This window comes from Silurus meridionalis, chromosome 28 (genome assembly GCF_014805685.1).
Source record: "Silurus meridionalis isolate SWU-2019-XX chromosome 28, ASM1480568v1, whole genome shotgun sequence".
Classification (NCBI taxonomy): Eukaryota; Metazoa; Chordata; class Actinopteri; order Siluriformes; family Siluridae; genus Silurus; species Silurus meridionalis.
In genome coordinates this window covers 15,094,109-15,113,977 of record NC_060911.1, presented here as the reverse complement: position 1 = coordinate 15,113,977, position 19,869 = coordinate 15,094,109, and the positions used below count along the sequence as shown (strand labels likewise).

Genomic DNA, 19,869 nt, shown 5'->3' with positions numbered 1-19,869 from the left:
GGTGACTAGCGAAAGCAAACCACAGCCAAGCTGTGCCATGAAATTCATAACTTCTAAGGAAGGACAAAAGAGTCGTCTTTTTACCATGTCAAATGATGTAGACAAGTCAAGGAGCAACCTTCCAGATTTCCAGCTTTGATATTCTTTATCTTCATGCAGCCATTAATGCTGTTTGTCCCACTGGCACCCTAAGCACTACTACAGCATCCTTAAAGTGTGCGTAGAATAGTTTTAGCTCATCTGACATTTCATCTCATTTTTTTGGTAGATTGTATCATCCGCCAGTTTCCTGATGAATCCCAAACTGCATTTATAAATAAGCTGACATCAACAGAGCTGTTTCTAAATGTTCCCCAGTCTGAGTCATTTAGTATGGCTGCTGATTGTTTTTTTCAGAGTGTGGTCCTCCGCTGAAGATGTTTCTGTTTAAGCCTTGCTTATTTCTTGGCATGAAAAAAATTGTGGGGTGGTCTGATCCAAACAGTGGATGAGTTTTTGTTCTCTTATGGTCATCTTTAAAAAGGAGTGTTTCAGTATCCTTTTACCCTTGGTAGGGCAGGTGATGTGCTGGTGCAAGTACCAGGAATTCAATACTGTAATTGTAACTGGCTGGTATTTTTTTCCCTTGCACAAATGCTAAGGACACATTTGGGGAGGTATTAGTCAACAGCAGAATGTAAAGTTTGTTGTCGTCCACAGATTCTCCGAGAACCTGCCCAAGCATTGGGGCAGCAAATTGCAAATGCTAGTTCTTTAGCAAATCCATTGTCTGGTCTGAGTGCAATGCCACTAGGTGGGGCACAGGGTAAGTTGAGAAATAAACACCAAGGCAAAAATGATATTGAACAGTTTGAGGTAGGGTTGCGAACTTTCGCTCAAGGTCTGGGCAGGAGGACTGTTACTGACAATCACATTCGTTGACAATCGTCTGTATGAGAAATACCTGTTTTGGACCAAAAAAGGGACAACCAGTGCTTGTGCAGCTTGTCTGAGAAACTATGGACGGACCTTGCCATGATGGAGGGTGGGTGTGGTAAGCTCAAAATGCATTTTAAATACATTTTAAACTCAATTTTGCTACCTATTTGCCATACCTTTGACTCAGAAAGTATTTTAAAATACAAAAGAAATCTACAAAATCTATTGCTAGAAATATCCAACAGTGTTATGATGAAAATGCAATCCTAAGTGTCCTAACTGTGAGTCTAAATGAATTTAGGACAAATTACATTTAAATATTTACTTTGCGACATTTTCTGCTTGGACATGTTACACATATTAAATCAATTTGTGTAATACTTTTTCATTTTGCCACTTATAAAGCACTAAAATGAGTATGTAATTTAAATATTAAAACTGTTGAAAATGGCAACTGTGGATTATATAATATAAATTTCACTTACCATTTGACTTAAAACTTTGCAAATATATTAATGGAAAATACATTATACATTACAATACAATTTATTTTGTATATTGCATTGCCAAATTGAATACTGCATTTCCATTTTGCAAATTGCATTTTAAATTGATTTTTTCTTACCTTATGCTTCCATAGCAAAAACTTGAAATTATTTTAAATGTTAAAATGCATAACATACAAATGATGTCACACATGGTGTCAATTGTGGTTAATACATGAATAGGCAACTTTGAAAAATCTGACAGGAATGTAAGGAATAAGACTCAGGAAACAAGTCACTTAGACCTAAACCAAGAAACAAACATCCATATAAAACATGTAATTTTCATCTTCATAGTGAAGTCATTGTGCCAGTGTGCATCATTGTAATTCTTCATTGCATTTGAAGCCTGTATGTCTGCTGATATCAGAGGTTAACTAAGAGCAATCAATGGGCATTTCCATGTTTTTGGTTTTGTTTAAATAATCCATCTCATACCCTAGGAAAATCAGTGTTCCTCTTTGTAAGTTCTTGCCATTCCATAATCTTTGTAGATCCTCAAGAGAGTTTTGCAAAAGAAATTTACAAGAGAAGAAGGGTTTCTTTAACCAGTTAAATCTAGCAGAAAGCCTAACACTGGCAGCAAAGACCAGAAACGGAGCTACTGAAAACTCAGCAACATTCTACTAGTCGACCCATCGTTTATTCACAGGTATGATGTGGAGTTGTACTCTCATTATTATTCCGAAATCTCATTTTAATTGTTTTTGATGTTTCTCCTTTGTATCTTTTCATGTATGTTGAAAAGCTTTTTTCGAAATGTTCATTTTTGTTTCTACGAAATTAGCATTGTACAATAACCAATAACATATAAATATTTAATGTGTATTAATGTGGATATTCATTATTTATTTATTTATTTATTTTGCCATAATATATTTAATTTATACATTTCTATATATAAATATTAATTATATATTCAATAAATGTAATATAACTTTTTTGGATATTATTATTATTATTATTATTATTATTATTATTATTACTATTATTGTAAATAAAACGTGAACAAAAAAAATTGAACTTTATAAATAAATGCTTTTGCACATTAATCATGATGAAATGATCTTGTAATGTTTGCCACCCACAGCTACTTGTCCATCATGAAGCTAGAACTTATACTTTTGTGTCTCACAGGTGAGTTGAATTCATATCCCCTTAATGACAAGAAAAAAAATCTTAGCAAGTGAAAATATATTTTATCTCATGTCTCAAGATTATTATTTAACAATTATAAAACAATTAATTTAATCGTTTATATTTAAGACTAATTTACTACTTACATTAGTCTTTATTCTTTTCAGCAAATTGTTTTTCTTCTTTGTAAAATAAAAATAGCAAAAGACAATTAAAATGTTATTAACAGAAATATTTGCTTTAATCAAAAGATATTTTTACTTCCATGATATTTCAAATATATTGCAGTGTTTCTTTAGTAGTAAATTTATTTACTCAAAATGGAATCACAATCGCTCTGTTTAAGGGGTTCAAGCATGTATTGCAGAAACCCTATTGTTCTTGTACGGATTTTATTATTATTATTATTATTATTATTATTATTATTATTATTATTATTATTCCTGATAAACTGATAGTGGAGACCAAATTGTAAGGACTAGAGACTTGAAACCTGGATGCAAGATCGTCGAGTTAAAATTGGGAAGATATTGACAAAGTATCCACCCAATTGGCCAAAGGGGGCACTCAGATTGAAGAAAACTACTATCATTGATTCGCTCTACGAAGTCCGTTTTATCCGCAAAATAAAGTTAAGTCCAAAACCAACTTTTGCAAACTAGTCCTAGGTTTTTCACCTGACCAGGACAAAATCAGTGCAGAAAAGTTCCCTGGACAATAAATATTAATAATTATTTTTAAAAAGTTGGCCAATTGGTGGCGCTATAACACGATAAAAAAAATGTATAAACAGATATAACTATATAACCGTTAGTCCGACCTGAAATAATGTCTTTTTCCTTATTAGCTTAAAAGCCTTAATTGCTTGAACCCCATGTATCACTGCTTCCAGGTATATTTTTATTTACCTGCATCTCATTTGTGTTATAGTTATTATTCAGTGTTATTGTTATTATTGTCTTCTTTCTCTTCTCTTCCTTCTTTCTTTCTCATTTGTTTTTACTGGGTGTTAAAGACAAACACACGATGCACACATTGTAATGATACAGTGCATTTAGAAAATATTTACAGCGCTTCTCATTTTCCACATTTTATGTTACAGTTTTATTCCAAAATGGATTAAATTCATTATTTTCCTCAAAACTCTACAAAAAACATAATGACAACATGAAAGTAGTTTGTTTGAAATCAATGAAAATTTATAAAAAACAAATAATAATAATTAAAATAAATAAATAATTATTATTATTATTATTACAGCCTTTGTCAAGACACTTAAAATTGAGTTTAGGTGCATCCAGTTTCCACTGTTTATCCTTAAGGTGTTTCTACAACTTGATTACAGTCCACCTGTGGTAAATTTAGTTGATTGGACATGATTTGGAAAGACACACACCTGTCTATATAAGGCTCCACAGCTACCAGTGCATGTCAGAGCACAAGCCAAGCCATGAAGTCCAAGGAATTGTCTGTAGACCTCGGAGACAAGATTCTATTGATTCACAGATCTGGGAAAGGAGACAGAAAAATGTCTGCATCATTAAGCGTCCCAGTGAGCACAGTGGCCTCCATCATCAGTAAATGAAAAAAGTTTGGAACCACCAGGACTCTTCCTAGAGCGAACTCACCTGGCCAAATTGAGCGATCAGGGTGAAAGGCCTTAGTCAGGGAGGTGACCAAGAACCTGATGGTCATTATGAAAGAGCTCCAATGTTTCTTTGTGTAAAGATAGATCTTCCAGAAGCACACCCATCTTTGCAGCACTCCACCAATCAGGCTCAGATCATGAGAAAGATTGAGAATTGAACTATTTGACCTGAATGCAGGTCATCATGTCTGTAGTAAACCAGCCAACGCTCATTACCTAGTCAATACCATCTCTACAGTGAAGCATGGTGGTGGCAGCATCATGCTTTGGGGATTTTATTCAGCTGCAGGAACTGGAGACTAAACAGGATCAAAAGATCCTGAATGAAGCAATGTACAGAGACATCCTTAATGAAAACCTTGTTCAGAGCTATTTGGACCTCAGAATTGGACGAGGTTTCATTTTCCAAAAGGGCCAACGACCAAAAAGGACGTGCTACGGGACGACACTGAATGTCCTTGAGTGGCCCAGCCAGAGCCCAGACTTAAACCCGATTGAGATCTGGAAATGGATGTGCACTGATGCTCCACATCCAACCTGAGAGGAATAAGAATGGGGGAAACAACCCTAAAAGCAGCGTGCCAACCTCGTAGCATCATACTCTAGAAAAAAGACGTCAGGTTGCAATTAATGCCAAAGGTGCTTCAACAAAGTGGTGGTGAATACTTAGGTACATGTAATACATTTGCAAAGACTTAAAACTTCTTTTATGTTGACATTTGTTTGTAGAATATTGAGGAAAACAATGAATTGAATCCATTTTGGAATTAAAGTGTAACATAAAAGGATGTGTAAAAAGTGAATGTACGGATGCACTGTAACATCTAGAACTTTAAACTGTATAGAAATCAAACGTGCCAAAAAAGTGTTTGTCCCCGTGTGCATTGAGTTTGCACCTGCATCCAAAGTATGTTAATAGGCATTTTGTAAATTGTTTATTGAATGTAAATACATTTGGATGTAGGCATATGCTTGTGGGTTGGCACTCCGTCCATGATGTCTTCTGCCTTGTACAACAAGATTTTTGGGATAAGTTTCAAGCTCCCTTGCAATCTTGTTTTAATAATATGAATAAATGGAAGGATGGCGAAGATGAAACAGCCATAAACAGCAGAATAATAGAACACACAAATGTAAATCATTTCCCTGCCTAGAGCAGCCGTGACTGTGCCATGATTTGATTGAGATTTGGGCAGATAATCATTTCCAGGCTCTTTTCGAAAATCACACACACTTTTGGACTAACTGACTCATTTTGAACATTAAAAAAGGTCATCTTTTTTCAAGTGTTCTGTTTATGATAAATATTAAAATATTGCCAACAGGTATTTTGCCAAGGTATATCACCTTGTCCACCACTCCTCACAAGTACTATCTGGTCATGACACAAATGACTTGGTCAGATGCACAGAATTACTGCAAACAAACATATGTTGACATTGCTGTAGTTGCAAGTGCTCAAGACTGGTTGAGATTAGCAGCAGTAGCAACAACAAATCTTATGACTGCCCCTGCTTGGATCGGAATGTATAACAACGTCAACAGCTGGCGCTGGTCCTATAGCAACCTCCCTCTGACGAGTACATCATTTACTAACTGGGGTTCTCCGCCTTCTGGAGATGATAAAGCATGTGTGTCAATTGATACCGGGGGAAGTTGGTTAGATTCTTCCTGCTCAAGTCTGAAACCCTTCATCTGCTATGACTGTGAGTCACCAACTTCATTTCAATGTATAAAACTTGTGATTTTTAGATCGCAAAAATTCCTTTCTGTAAATATTATGCTTGGTATTAAAAAATGTGGGGTTTTTTGTTGTTTTTATACACTTTTGCATTCTAAAAAAACTTTCAATTATATGTAAAACATTAAGTGTGATTCTTACATCAAGACCATATATTTTATCACTTGTGTGTTCTTGGGAGGTTAACATGAAAAATTGATTTATGCATCTTATCCTTTACTGCTTAAAATAATCTTTTTTTACTATTGTTATTTCACAGCTGCATTCACTGGGTTTGCCAGATTCATCCCCTACGTCCTTCCTCCATTGGACTGGTATTCAGCTCAGGCTTTCTGCAGACAATTTCACACTGATTTGCCCACCTCATCCAGCTCATCAGTGAACACAGAATTAAAGAATAGAGTGGTAATCTTTACTACTTCTTGGATTGGTCTATTCCGGGACACTTGGACATGGACAGATGGGACTATAGCTTCAAGTATTCCATGGGCCCTTTTTCAGCCGAATTTTGCGTCTGCTGGAAAGAACTGTGTAACATATACTGCAGGAACGACCAGTGATCAAACCTGTACCAGTCTATATGCTTTCTTCTGTCACTCCAGTGAGTCTTTTTTTTCATGGCTATTTATTAACCAAATGCAACTCTTTAACAAAAAATGCTTATATGTTTTATCATTCGTTTAGGTTTCAGCTTCATTTCCTCGTTTAATATCAGATAGTCGAATTTGTGATTTCTGTGGCACATGCATTCAATTTACGCAGTGTAGTTTCAATTGAATGTGGTTTATACACAAGTCCATGCTACACATATCCTAAACTAGCCTAACACATGGACATGGCCAACTAGAATCCTGGTGTTTTCATTAATTGGGACCAAGGGGCCAATTTACAAGTATGTGGAGTACAATGAAGTACATACAAGCCTATAGTACATTTTGTCTAGTTTGAACACATTAGCATTAGCATATATATTAATGTGACTATAATTGACTGCCCTGTGTGTGTGTGTGTGTGTGTGTGTGTGTGTGTGTGTGTGTGTGTGTGTGTGTGTGTGTGTGTTCCATAGTTCTACCAGTAAAGAAACGGCAGATAGTAAGACTGCAGGTGAAGTCTGATGTCAGTGTGTTTGATCCTGTTTTACAGTCGTCCATTTTAGAGCAGGTGAGTCTAACAAATAACTAAAAATAAAAATATTACAGCAACTGCAGCAATTTGTAATGTATATAAATGGTTAAGAGAATTTTACACAGTAATTCTACCCAGATCTAATAAATCCAAGAAAGCCTGTAATTATGCACCCTTGCACTGAGCACATCATGCCAGCTCATTGTTTGCCTAGCCATGTGTGTATGTCCTTGTTTTTGTTCATATAATGTGTCCACCATGTGTCATCATTCATTCTTCACATCTTTTTATCTGCACCTGTATCCACTCTTTATCTTTAATACACGTCTGTCGAAACTTTTGTTCTTTCTCCGCAAAAGAATGCATTTTCTGCCATTTAAAGAGTCGAAAGTGTTTCATGTTTCTCTGTTTTCGCAATTTTAGTTCGTTTCTCACTCTTGTTTTGTTGTGTGCTAATTGGCAAACCTTAGCTTTGTTTTGCATTTTGATTCCACCTAAATAAACCATTCATCATGCATTTCTACATTCCATGGCCGCACTCACTGTACACATGCACACGTACTAAACTCAAGACAAAAAACATACTTGTCCACAATTGTTAAATTGTAAAACCTACAATAGTTTATTTGTTTTTGTTTTTTTTTAGATCAAAGGGGTTTTGAAGAACAACGGCATGAACGTTACAGTGACCTGGAGGGTGCAGCCAAAAGAAAACATCTTCTACAAGAAAATAATAAATCTCACCCTGTAACTGATATAACATTTATTCTAAAACTTAATAATTACTAAAACTACATTTTTACATTCTAGCACAGTTTAACTGGATATACCTTTGTAATTAGTGTTTACATAATTACTTCATAGTAAAATAATCATTACGAGCTTGTTTGACTGGAAGTGGGACCTGTAAACCAGTGCAGTTACCATATTCATATAAACAATTAATATTACTGTTAACCAGCATGTACAAAAATGATTAGTCTGTAGTTGTTTAGATTATTAAACATGATAAATATTTTATCTTTGCCTCAGTCCATTTTAAATAAGTTTTTTTCCCAGAGAGAATGGCGCCATTTCTGGATCATGTTCACATACGGCTTCTTTTTTTTGCATGAGAGAGCTTTAACCTGCATTTTTTGTATAAATCATTTCTGAAGGTGTTTCTGAGCCCATGTAGAGCTTGAAGATCAAGCAGGCATCATTGTTGATTTTTACCCTTTTCCCATGCATTTAGAGAATTCTCCAGATTCTATTAATCTTTTGGTGTTATTGTGTGATGTAGATGTAGAGATGACCAAAGTCTTCACAACTGTATGTTGAGGAACATTTATGCAACATTTACACTTTTACACTGCCTCACGTTACTGACTTGTTGTTCATTAACATGATTCTCCAGCTGTTTCTTTTTAAAAATACTGACTTTTCCAGACTTCAGTTGCCCATCCCAGATTTTTTATTAGATACGTTGTGGCCATCAAATTAGAATTTTTTTTTTCTTCAAAATTTTATATTTTAAATTTAAAATATATATTTTTATTTATTTTAAATAAAATATGGCTTTATAAAAATGACAATTTGCTCCTCTCTGTATTATTTTTCTATTTTACACGATATACCAAAATTTTTGGAGCATCGACATGTATCAAGAACACATGAATTTACCCTGATCTGCTTTTGATACTAAGGATGCACTGGATGCAGACAAAATCATGATGGAAAAACAATGAAAGAACTTTGACCCATAATTGTAAATGTTTACGTCTTTAACATCCAAATAAGCATCTAAAAATGAGAAAGATCCCAGGAAGTATTTTAAATCAATTCAGGGCTTTACACTGCAACCAAAAAAGAAACATTATTTTAATGTGCTGAAATGTTCTTTCAGATGCACTCACCCACCAATTCCACATCTTCCCAGGCATCCCCACCCTTAAAGTGTTTTATCATAAACATGATTTTACATGAGATACATTTATTGCTTAATATGAAGTTATTCTACATAGGTGAACAAAACTTCATGGGCTGAATGTAGTGGGTAACTGGGGAACTATATTGCATTTGAAGAAGTGGAAGATTATTTACATATAATAACATATAGCTTACAGCTAATGAAAACCCAAAATTCAGTGTCTCAGAAAATGAGAATATGTGAAAAAGTTGAATATTGGAGACTCGTGGTGCCACAGTCTAATCAGTTTATTAAATCCAAACACCTGCAAAGGTTTCCAGAGCCTTTAAATGGTGTCTCGACCTGGTTCAGGCTCCACAATCATGAGGGAAGACTGCTGACTCCACAGTTGTTCAGAAGACGATCATTGACACCCTGCACGTGGAGGATGAGACACAAAAGCTCATCGCAAGCTACTTATTTCACTTATTAATATGCAAATCAATTTATAACCTTTTTGAAATGTATTTTTCTGGATTTTCTTGATATTTCTTGTCAGTCTTCCACTGTTTAAATAAACCTACCATTAAAATTATAGACTTATCATTTCATTGTCAGTGGGAAAATGTACAAAATCAGCAGGGGATCAAATCATTTGTTTTGGATTTAACTAAGCAATTATTAATTAATAATATGGATGATTATGTTTCAGCTGGCAACAAGTTATTAAACACTGACTGGTGCAGTGAGCAGCTTCCCATTTCTTGAACAACGTCCTGTGGTCAAGGAAAAGATCTTTCAGAAGGATTAAATTATTGTCATGCATCAAGCAAAGAAAACATCTTAGGAAACCGCTGCAACTACCACAATTGCGTTAAGAACCATGCAGCACATTATTAAAAATTGAAGAATAGTGGGGCCATCAAGAAATGTGTTCGGAAAAAAGTCTTGAATGATCGTGATCGCCGTCCACTTAAACGTTTGGTGAAATCAAATCGTAGTACAACTCCCGGCTATGTTTAATAGTGAAAGTATGTGCATTTCCACACGAACAATGCGAAGGGAACTCAAGGGTTTGAGACTAAACAGCTGTGTAGCTTTCAGAAAACCACTCATCAGTGAGGCTAATTAGTAAAAAAAATTGCAGGAGCAAAAAGAATAGACTTTGGAGCAATGGAAAATGGTCATGTGGTCTGATGAGTCCAGATTTACCCTGTATCAGAGCGATAGGTGCATCAGGGTAAGAATAGAGGTGGAAAAACTGATGCACCTTTCATGCCTAGTGTCTACTGTATGAGCCTGTGGGGGCAGTGCTGTGATGTGGGGCTGCTGCAGTTGGTTAGGTCTTGGATAAGCAATATTATGTGTTGGTAAAAAATTACCGCAACTCTGGATAGGAATAAATTTTGTGGCATTGCAAAAGCTTATTGAAACGATGCCTCAGCGAATGCGTGCCGTAATCAAAGCTAAAGGTGGTCCAATTAAATATTAGAGTGTGTGACAATTTTTTTAGACGGTCAGTGTATATATAAGTGTGTGTGTGTGTGTGTGTGTGTGTGTGTGTGTGTGTGTGTACATTTCCACGAGTATAGAATCAGTTAAAAATAATTTAAAGATGAAAATTACATGTATTATTAGTTTTATTAAATAATAAAAAAAACTTTGTATTTGATATTGTGACAGGAATAATGCAGATTGCATAATAAAATGCAATACATTGGTGACTAAGATGAATTACCTTCAATACCTGCTATATTATCCACATATTTTCAACAGAATTTCATTATAACATTCTTTAAAAAATATAAATAAATTATTATTTGCTTTAAAAAAAGACATCTTCATATTTAAAAAATCAGTAACAAACTTTATTTTTACCACAACTTTTACAAAATTGCAAAGACGTTCCTGCAAACTTTCTTTCGGCTTCTCCCGTTAGGGGTCCCACAGCGGATCCTCCGCATGTTTTGATTTGGCACATGTTTTACGCTGGATGCCCTTCCTAACGCAACCCTCCCCAATTTATCCGGGCTTGGGACCGGCACTGAGAGTGGCTGGGGATGGTTCCAAAGACGTTCCTGCAAAAAACTGTCAATTTATTGACTGCAGTACATAGATAAATCCAATAGGGGGCAGAAGACAAGTCTCACATTGTTTTTAACAGGTTTTTGAGGAAAGTCTTTTTAATGCAGGTGGTGCAGAGGTTCATTCATACAAAGTAGTGTTACAACAAGTTTCTTGAGGACAAGAAATTGAACTCTCACTGAAACACACATGTCCATGGAACCCAACTCTGGACCGACCTACAAAATAATCACATAAGAAAACATTCTTTATGTTCTTTTATTTTTATTTTATTTTATCCTTTTATTGTTTTTATTATTTTTGTTGTAAATATTGATTATAATGATGATTTTGCACTGTTGGTAAAAAGGTAATAAAATTGTGAATTAGTGTAACTCACCTCTCATTGAAACTAGGTAGATGTTAGCCCAGAACGTTCTTGTGACCCTGAAGCAACTCTTCCACAGCTGTTCCAGTGCTGGGTCACGACACGGTGTTTGGGCACGTCTGGATTAAATCCCTCAAATTTTCTTTAAGATTCCAGGATTTTCGGAAAATGTACATAAAAGCTGTTGAGATATTTCCTTGTAACGAGTTCCTGATGTGTTTTTATTTCTTCCGCAGCTGCTCTACACTTCCACTTCAGTTCAATGTTTAATGGTGTACAAATTCGCCCGATGAAATATGCCAAAGTTAATAGTTATATTAAAACTAAGTATATTCATTTTACGTTTGATATCGTCTCCGGCCGCAATCGGCTCAATGCTGAATTTAAAATATTCATGTTAGATCGGGAATGCGTGTGAAAAAGTCTCAAAAGAAATACTGCGAACTCTGAAATGTGAATGCATGTGACAGTGTTCAACACGTGGTGTCGAGAGGGAACCGATGCTGTAACCTGTTTTAAACAAAGGGGTTTGAAGAGTGTGTTCAGACAAAACCACACACACATTTGTGGCTTTTCTTTGAAATGCACAGGAAGAACCGGTGTGTGAAAATATACTGACCTGCTCGAGTTCAGTTTCAAAACTAAAACAAAGTTTTTTTTCTTCTTTACGTTAAAACTTTCTAAAAGCTTTCTGAGTTCATATAAAGGAATATTTGTGAATGTTAGTGTGTTTTACTGGTAGAATATTGTATATGTTGGAGATGTAGAGAAAAATAGTGTTGTAGCTGTATACAGTGTAGAAGTGAAGGTGACTAAACATCAGCACTTTCTGCAGTGTAATTATATTATAAATATAAACAATGTCCTGATTCAGTTATTTCAGAGGAGAAACACGGATCAGAAACGACGTTAATGAGAAGGAACAGAGTTTGTGTAACCCAAATTGGTTTCGAAATCAAATTTATACCAGATTTTGTGGAGATTTTGTGGAGATTTATTCAGCTATAAGGGTGTTCGTAAAGTCAGGTTTACAATCATCACAAAGGTGTTCAATGGGGTTGGAGCTCTATAGCAGGAGATCTTCCAGTCCAACACATCTTCATGGAGCTGGAACAGGTTTGGGTCTCCTTGTTCAAGTGAAGGGGAAATTTCATGCTTACATCATTAAAGTCATTAGATTTCTGTCTCTCTGTACATGTGGAATGAGAGTGATAGGAGAAGATGAAACCATAATCAGGTCTTACTGTTTACTTTATCTTCTCTTTCTGATGAGAAATAAATGCCAGAGAAGATTAGCAAGTCATCTGAGAGATCACTTGAGAACATTGTCGGCTCATACGCCACTGTTGTGGTCACAGACAGAATCTCGTGTATTTTCCTGGATGAAGAAAAAGAATAGGAGAAAAAGAGAGAAAGAGAAATTAGTGTATCTGAGAGGAACACTGAGTTCATTCCAGCACACTATAGATGATGATTAAAGCTGTGAGTGTCAACCATCATGTTCCTGAGAGCAGAAACAGTTACAGCAGCTCTAACAGCATTCAAGAGCACACTGAAGTCTCCATGTTGTGAAACTCAAGTTTTCCACAAATTAATTTTGTGTCTTGAACCATTTATTAAAATCTGTATTTACAATAGAAGTTCCAACAAAAGGTCATGAAATGATGTGTACAATAGCTGTCTCACTCTGGATGAACTGTAACTTCCAGCCAATCACAATCCACTATTCAAAAATATACTGGATCAGGCAATACATCAGAATGTGGAAAGTCAGTAAATCTAAAGAGTCAGTAATAATGAATGGTTTTTGGTATAAAAGATCCCTTTCTACACTTTCTAACTGGATTATTAATCCTGAGACTGAGCTGATCCTAAATATAAAATATTCTGCATATAAACAGTGACAACCGGAAGATCTCCTCATTTATACTGATTGTACATTGGTGGTCAAACTGTGGTTCCGAAGTGTTCATTCGCAGCAGTACACACTCGATATGGAGTAAACAATAAACATGGAAGTTCTCCTTCAATGTGTTTGTTTCAGAAAAACCTCTTCAGACTGATACCTGTCTTCTGTAAAACAGCTGGATTCATATTTCCTGCTGTTCCTCAGACTCACAGCAAACACCACAACAGTCATCACTGACATCACAGCACACACCAGTGGCATTAGCACTGTGCTCATCACCGGAGCCTCCACATCTGGAAGAACATAATTTTTAACATTAGAAAGATTTATAACTGAACATCTGAAGCTGCCATCAGTACATGTGTCCTGCAGAGGTGATCTCTTGTGTGCTCTAACATGTGTGCAAGGAGAAGATCAATAACGATATTCTCACATGTTCAACTCATCATCTGGTGTCGTACCTGTGTTCAGAGAGCAGTAGTGTGTGAGGTTGATTCTGGTTCTTTCATTACTGACTGGATTGGAGGACACACAGCTGAAGGTCTTTGATCTGAGATTATCGCTCTTCTTTATTTCTAGAAGAAGATTCAGTGTGATGTTGCTGCTGCTGGTGTGGTTTAATAAAACATCATCTTCATACAAAGACAGCGTCAGTCCTCTGCTGTTCCTCACAAAACACAGCACTGAACAGAACTCTGAAGAAGAGGAGGTGGTCTTCATCACCTGAGGAGCTGAAACTCTCTCTGTACAGAAACATGAAGATCCTCATGAGTTAGAAATGTACGTTTCTTCACTGTTTCTCTCTAAAATCAAGAGAGAAATGAACTCACCGTACACCTCCAACTGATATTCCTGTTTTCTTTTCGGGTCTTTAACGCTCTCCACTGTGTAAAGTCCTGAATCATCTGTTCTCAGGTCTGAGAGAGTGAAGAGCCCAGTCAGACTGAGCCACTGAAGACGATTCACAAACTTCTCACTAGTTGTTGCACTCTGTTTATTAAACACCTGTGCTATTGTGTCACCTTTATATATTAATGTCCCAAAAACTGGTACACTGGTACTGAATGTAACAGATTCTCCTACAGCATGGATCAACTCCTGACCTGAAGATCCACCAACAGATCTGAAGATCTCTGAAAGAGGAAACAGAACTGAGAGTCTGATGAAAGAGTCGTAATAAATCACATACAAAGAAAACTGCAGTGAAATTAATAATCTTATAAATCACCCAAATTATTCACAAAAAAATGTCTGATTCTGAATCAAATTATGATAAAAATTAGATCACAGGTACATCATCATCATCATCATCATCATCATCATCATCATCATTATCATCCGTGACAGTTTACTGTTTCCTGTTGATAAATTGGAGTGTATTTGTGATCTCGGTGTTGTACATGTGAACACTGGATGTGGGTGAGGGAACTAAAGCTCATGTCCATGTTACATTTCATTTCATTTCATTTCACTTTCTCTCCTTTTTACTAATAAAATTAAATGAAATGTAGGATTTAAAGCATCAACTTCAAAATTATTTGTAAAGATTATTTTCAATTCTGTTATTTTTCTCTGTAAATGTTGATCTTGAGAGTGAAATATTCAGAGCAGGAACCTGCAGCTGTGTACAGAATGAAACTCTCTCGGCGTGTGGTGAAGAATCTACAGCACACACTTTTCATTTATTTCTATAATCAGTAATAAAAGCTATGAGGAGAAAATCTTACCTGATATGAAAAGGAAAAGCAGACGATGAAAACATCTCCTCATTCTGCTCTACACTTTATTTATTCAGCAGGAACGCAAAGCTGCAGGATAAACATGAGGTGGAGCTTCAGACGACTGACTCAATTTTCAGACTGCTGATCTTTCAGATCTTTATCTCTATTTCTCTGTTAAACTTCCCTTTTCTCTCTCTCTTACCATCCGACTTCTTTTTTCTTTCTTTGACCATCAGACTTCTCTCTAACTAAACTATCTACACTTTTTTCATTTTTAATTCTCTAAATAAATAAATAAATAAATAAATAAATAAATAAATAAATAACAGCACAGTACCAATATCACCACATTGTGTTTATGAGCAATAAACAAAACTCCTCCCATCACTTTACATTTTCAAATCCCATCATGAACATCATGAACATCATCAGTGCCCCAATGATGATGATGATGATGATGATGTAAAACTGTAATGTCCCCATACAGTAGGTCTGAATAAACTGCGCTAACAGGATGGTGCTACTCTAAACGTACTCTACTCTGACAGGAAAAATATAACCAGAGAATTTATTTTCATCGAGGGTTTCTTTCAGCAAATTGTTCTCCTTTATACTACAACATTTTAATCGCTGGAATGTTTAACTTTCAATGTGTTTATTTAGAGTTATAAAGGTAAATGTACACGCCTGCAGATCACCAGCATATACAGACCTCAAGACCCTCTGGCGAGTCTTGCAGAAATTTCTGGTCAAGCAATGTATATTTTATAACAAAAAAGATGGATTATTAGATATATATAGATTATGATAATCATTTATTTGTTTTTCAGAAACAGAAAATACAAATATTAGCAAACTACAACATTAGATTGAATGTACAACGACCAATAGTATGGAATCAGTTAAAAATGATTTTAAGATGACCATTTTATTTTTAATCAGTTTATTAAATTATAAAACTTTGTATTTGACATTAAGCTGAATTACCTTCTTTACCTGCTTTATTATGTGATACACATATTTTCAACACAATTTTACTATAACATTCTTTAAAAAATATAAATAAATTATTATTTGCTTTAAAAAACTACATTTTCATATTAAAAAAATCAGTAACATAAACGTTATTTTTACTACAACTTTTCGAAATCTGCAAAGATGTCCCTGCAAAAAACTACCGTCAATGTATTGACTGCAGTACATAGATAAATCCAATAGGGGGCAGAAGACATTCTCAGATTGTTTTCAACAGGTTTTTGAGGGAAGTCTTGTTAATGCAGGTGGCGCAGAGGTTCTTTCTTATTTCTTGCTGAAATTGCAATCTGTATAAACTAAACCCTACTTTAGTTGCCATATTATATCAAAATGCAAATATATATAAAAAAAAAATCATAAATAAAAAAATATAAAAAATCAATTTTAAACTCTACAAAAAAAAGGTAAAAGCACTGTTCTGTCATTTTCTTTGGCTTGAATCTTCTCTTCGCCCCTCTGTTTGAATAACAGTAAAACTATGTATATTCATTTCACGTTTGATATTGTCTCTGGACACAATCATTTGATGCTCGATTCAAAATATTCATGTTAGATCAGGAATTTGTGTGGAAAAGTCTCAAAAATACTGAGATTCTGAAATGTGAATGTGTGTGACAATGTGTTCAACACGTGGTGTCGAGAGGGAACCGATGCTGTAACCTGTTTTAAACAAAGGGGTTTGAAGAGTGCGTTCAGACAAAACCACACACACATTTGTGGCTTTTCTTTGAAATGCACAGGAAGAACCGGTGTGTGAAAATATACTGACCTGCTCGAGTTCAGTTTCAAAACTGGAACAACGTTTTTTTCTTCTTTACGTTAAAACTTTCTAAAAGCTTTCTGAGTTCATATAAAGGAATATTTGTGAATGTTATTGTGTTTTACTGGTAGAATATTGTATATGTTGAAGATGTAGAGAAATATAGTGTTGTAGCTGTATACAGTGTAGAAGTGAAGGTGACTAAACATCAGCACTTTCTGCAGTGTAATTATATTATAAATATAAACAATGTCCTGATTCAGTTAATTAAGAGGAGAAAAACGGATCAGAAACGACGTTAATGAGAAGGAAACAGTCGAGAGTTTGTGTAACCTGAAGTGGTTTTAAAATCAAATTAATGCCCTGATAATATTCAAAATAACCGAGTGATTAAAAAATGATTTATTCTGACAAAAAATGCAGGTTATAAGTATTACATAATTATTATACAACATTGCTAAAATTTTATCTTCTACCAAAAGCTTTTCTTATATAATTATAATTTTATACTTGGAGGTGTGGCCAAAAGTTTGTAGACATAAAGTTCCACATTTAGTCTCCATTTGCTGCTATAAGAAGCTCCACTCTTCTGGGAAGATGTTCCACCAGATTTTGTGAAGATTTTGTGGAGATTTATTCAGCTATAAGGGTGTTAGTAAAGTCAGGTTCACATTCATCACAAAGGTGTTCAATAGGGTTGGAGCTCTATAGCAGATCTTCCACTCCAACCCATGAAAAGCAGATCTTCATGGTGCTGGAACAGGTTTGGGTCTCCAAATTTAAGTGAAGTGAAAATTTCATGCTACTGCATAAAAATCATTTGAATTTGTTTCTAAACATTATTTTTCTTTCTGTCTCTCTGTACATGTGGAATGAGAGTGACAGGAGAAGATGAAACCATAATCAGGTCTTACTGTTCACTTTATCTTCTCTTTCTGATGAGAACTAAATGTCAGAGAAGATAAGCAAATCATCCGAGAGATCACTTGAGAACATCGTTGGCTCATACGCCACTGTTGTGGTCACAGACAGAATCTTGTGTATTTTCCTGGATGGAGAAAAAGAATAGGAAAAAAAGAGAGAGAGAGAGAAATGAGTGTATCTGAGAGAAACACTGAGTTCATTCCAGCACACTATAGATGATGATTAAAGTGTCAACCATCATGTTCCTGAGAGCAGAAACAGTTACATCAACATTTGATTCAGAAAAACTCCTTCAGACTGATACCTGTCTTCTGTAAAACATCTGGATTCATATTTCCTGCTGTTTCTCAGACTCACAGCGATCACCACAACAGTCATCACTGACATCACAGCACACACCAGTGGCATTAACACTGTGCTCATCACCGGAGCCTCCACATCTGGAAGAACATCTGGAAAAACATCATTTTTAAAATTAGAATGATTTATAACTGAACATCTGAAGCTGCCATCAGTACATGTGTCCTGCAGAGGTGATCTCCTGTGTGCTCTAACATGTGTGTGCAAGGAGAAGATCAATAACAATATTCTCACATGTTCAACTCGTCATCTGGTCTCGTACCTGTGTTCAGAGAGCAGTAGTGTGTAAGGTTGATTCTGGTTCTTTCATTACTGACTGGATTGGAGGACACACAGCTGAAGGTCTTTGATCTGAGATTATCGCTCTTCTTTATTTCTAGAAGAAGATTCAGTGTGATGTTGCTGCTGCTGGTGTGGTTTAATAAAACATCATCTTCATACAAAGACAGCGTCAGTCCTCTGCTGTTCCTCACAGAACACAGCACTGAACAGAACTCTGAAGAAGAGGAGGTGGTCTTTATCACCTGAGGAGCTGAAACTCTCTCTGTACAGAAACATGAAGATCCTCATGAGTTAGAAATGTACGTTTATTCACTGTTTCTCTCTAAAATCAAGAGAGAAATGAACTCACCGTACACCTCCAACTGATATTCCTGTTTTCTCTTCGGGTCTTTAACGCTCTCCACTGTGTAAAGTCCTGAATCATCTGTTCTCAGGTCTGAGAGAGTGAAGAGCCCAGTCAGACTGAGCCACTGGAGACGATTCACAAACTTCTCCCTAAGATTTGTGTCACTCACGTTATTGAACACCTGTCCAACTGTGTCACCTTTATACATTATAATCCCAGAAACTGGTACACTGGAACTGAATGTCACAGATTCTCCTACAGCATGGATCAAATCCTGACCTGAAGATCCACCTACAGATCTGAAGATCTCTGAAATAAGAAACAGAACTGAGAGTCTGATGAAAGAGTTGTAATAAATCACATACAAAGAAAACTGTAGTGAAATCAATAATCTTATAAATCACCCAAATTATTCACAAGAAATGTCTGATTCTGAATCAAATTATGATAAACATTAGATCACAAATACATCATCATTATCATCATCATCATTATCATCATTATCATTATCATCCGTAACAACTTACTGTTTCCTGTTGATAAATTGGAGTGTATTTGTGATCTCGGTGTTGTACATGTGAACACTGGATGTGGGTGAGGGAACTAAAGCTCATGTCCATGTTACATCTCATTAAAGATTATTTTCAATTCTGTTATTTTTCTCTGTAAATGTTGATCATCACAGTGAAATATTCAGAGCAGGAACCTGCAGCTGTGTACAGAATGAAACTCTCTCGGCGTGTAGTGAAGAATCTACAGCACACACTTTTCATTTATTTCTATAATCAGTAATAAAATCTCTGAGGAGAAAATCTTACCTGATATGAAAAGGAAAAGCAGACGATGAAAACATCTCCTCATTCTGCTCTACACTTTATTTATTCAGCAGGAACGCAAAGCTGGAGGATAAACATGAGGTGGAGCTTCAGACGACTGACTCACTTTTCAGACTGCTGATCTTTGAGAACTTTCTCAGTATTTCTCTGTTAAACTTCCCTTCTCTCTCTCTCTTACCATCAGACTTCTCTCTCAACTATCTACACTTTTTTCATTTTTAATTCCTAAAATAAATAAATAA

At 35.5% G+C, this 19,869-nt stretch overlaps 2 protein-coding genes across 3 annotated transcripts; one reads left to right on the top strand and one right to left on the bottom strand.

The window, feature by feature from the left end:
- Window positions 1-918: 918 nt before the first annotated feature.
- Window positions 919-8,091, top strand: LOC124381633 (putative C-type lectin domain family 20 member A). 2 transcript variants are annotated; one of them, XM_046843441.1, is made up of 7 exons: window positions 919-1,024; window positions 1,958-2,115; window positions 2,554-2,600; window positions 5,574-5,954; window positions 6,249-6,590; window positions 7,056-7,150; window positions 7,761-8,091. In XM_046843441.1, exons 3-7 carry the CDS (start codon window positions 2,567-2,569, stop codon window positions 7,863-7,865), a joined length of 957 nt encoding a protein of 318 aa, XP_046699397.1. In that variant the 5' UTR covers window positions 919-1,024; window positions 1,958-2,115; window positions 2,554-2,566; the 3' UTR covers window positions 7,866-8,091. The 2 variants fall into 2 exon arrangements, with proteins under 2 accessions (XP_046699397.1, XP_046699398.1); XM_046843442.1 differs by having other exon boundaries at window positions 956-1,033.
- Window positions 8,092-17,637: 9,546 nt separating this feature from the next.
- Window positions 17,638-19,719, bottom strand: LOC124381635. The gene is made up of 5 exons (XM_046843447.1): window positions 19,610-19,719; window positions 18,795-19,100; window positions 18,426-18,707; window positions 18,108-18,255; window positions 17,638-17,927 (listed from the first exon to the last, which is right to left on the bottom strand). The coding sequence occupies exons 1-5, from the start codon at window positions 19,650-19,652 to the stop codon at window positions 17,825-17,827; spliced, it is 882 nt and encodes a 293-aa protein (XP_046699403.1). The 5' UTR covers window positions 19,653-19,719; the 3' UTR covers window positions 17,638-17,824.
- Between the last annotated feature and the right edge of the window lie 150 nt (window positions 19,720-19,869).

Coding starts and splice junctions, on each gene's coding strand:
- LOC124381633 (XM_046843441.1), top strand. CDS start 2,567: ATGAAGCTAGAACTTATACTTTTGTGTCTCACAG. Junction 5,955..6,248: donor ACCCTTCATCTGCTATGACT/GTGAGTCACCAA, acceptor GTTATTTCACAG/CTGCATTCACTGGGTTTGCC. Junction 6,591..7,055: donor TGCTTTCTTCTGTCACTCCA/GTGAGTCTTTTT, acceptor TGTGTTCCATAG/TTCTACCAGTAAAGAAACGG.
- LOC124381635 (XM_046843447.1), bottom strand. CDS start 19,652: ATGAGGAGATGTTTTCATCGTCTGCTTTTCCTTTTCATATCAG. Junction 19,101..19,609: donor GCTTTTCCTTTTCATATCAG/GTAAGATTTTCT, acceptor TTCTTATTTCAG/AGATCTTCAGATCTGTAGGT. Junction 18,256..18,425: donor CTACTGCTCTCTGAACACAG/GTACGAGACCAG, acceptor ATGTTTTTCCAG/ATGTTCTTCCAGATGTGGAG.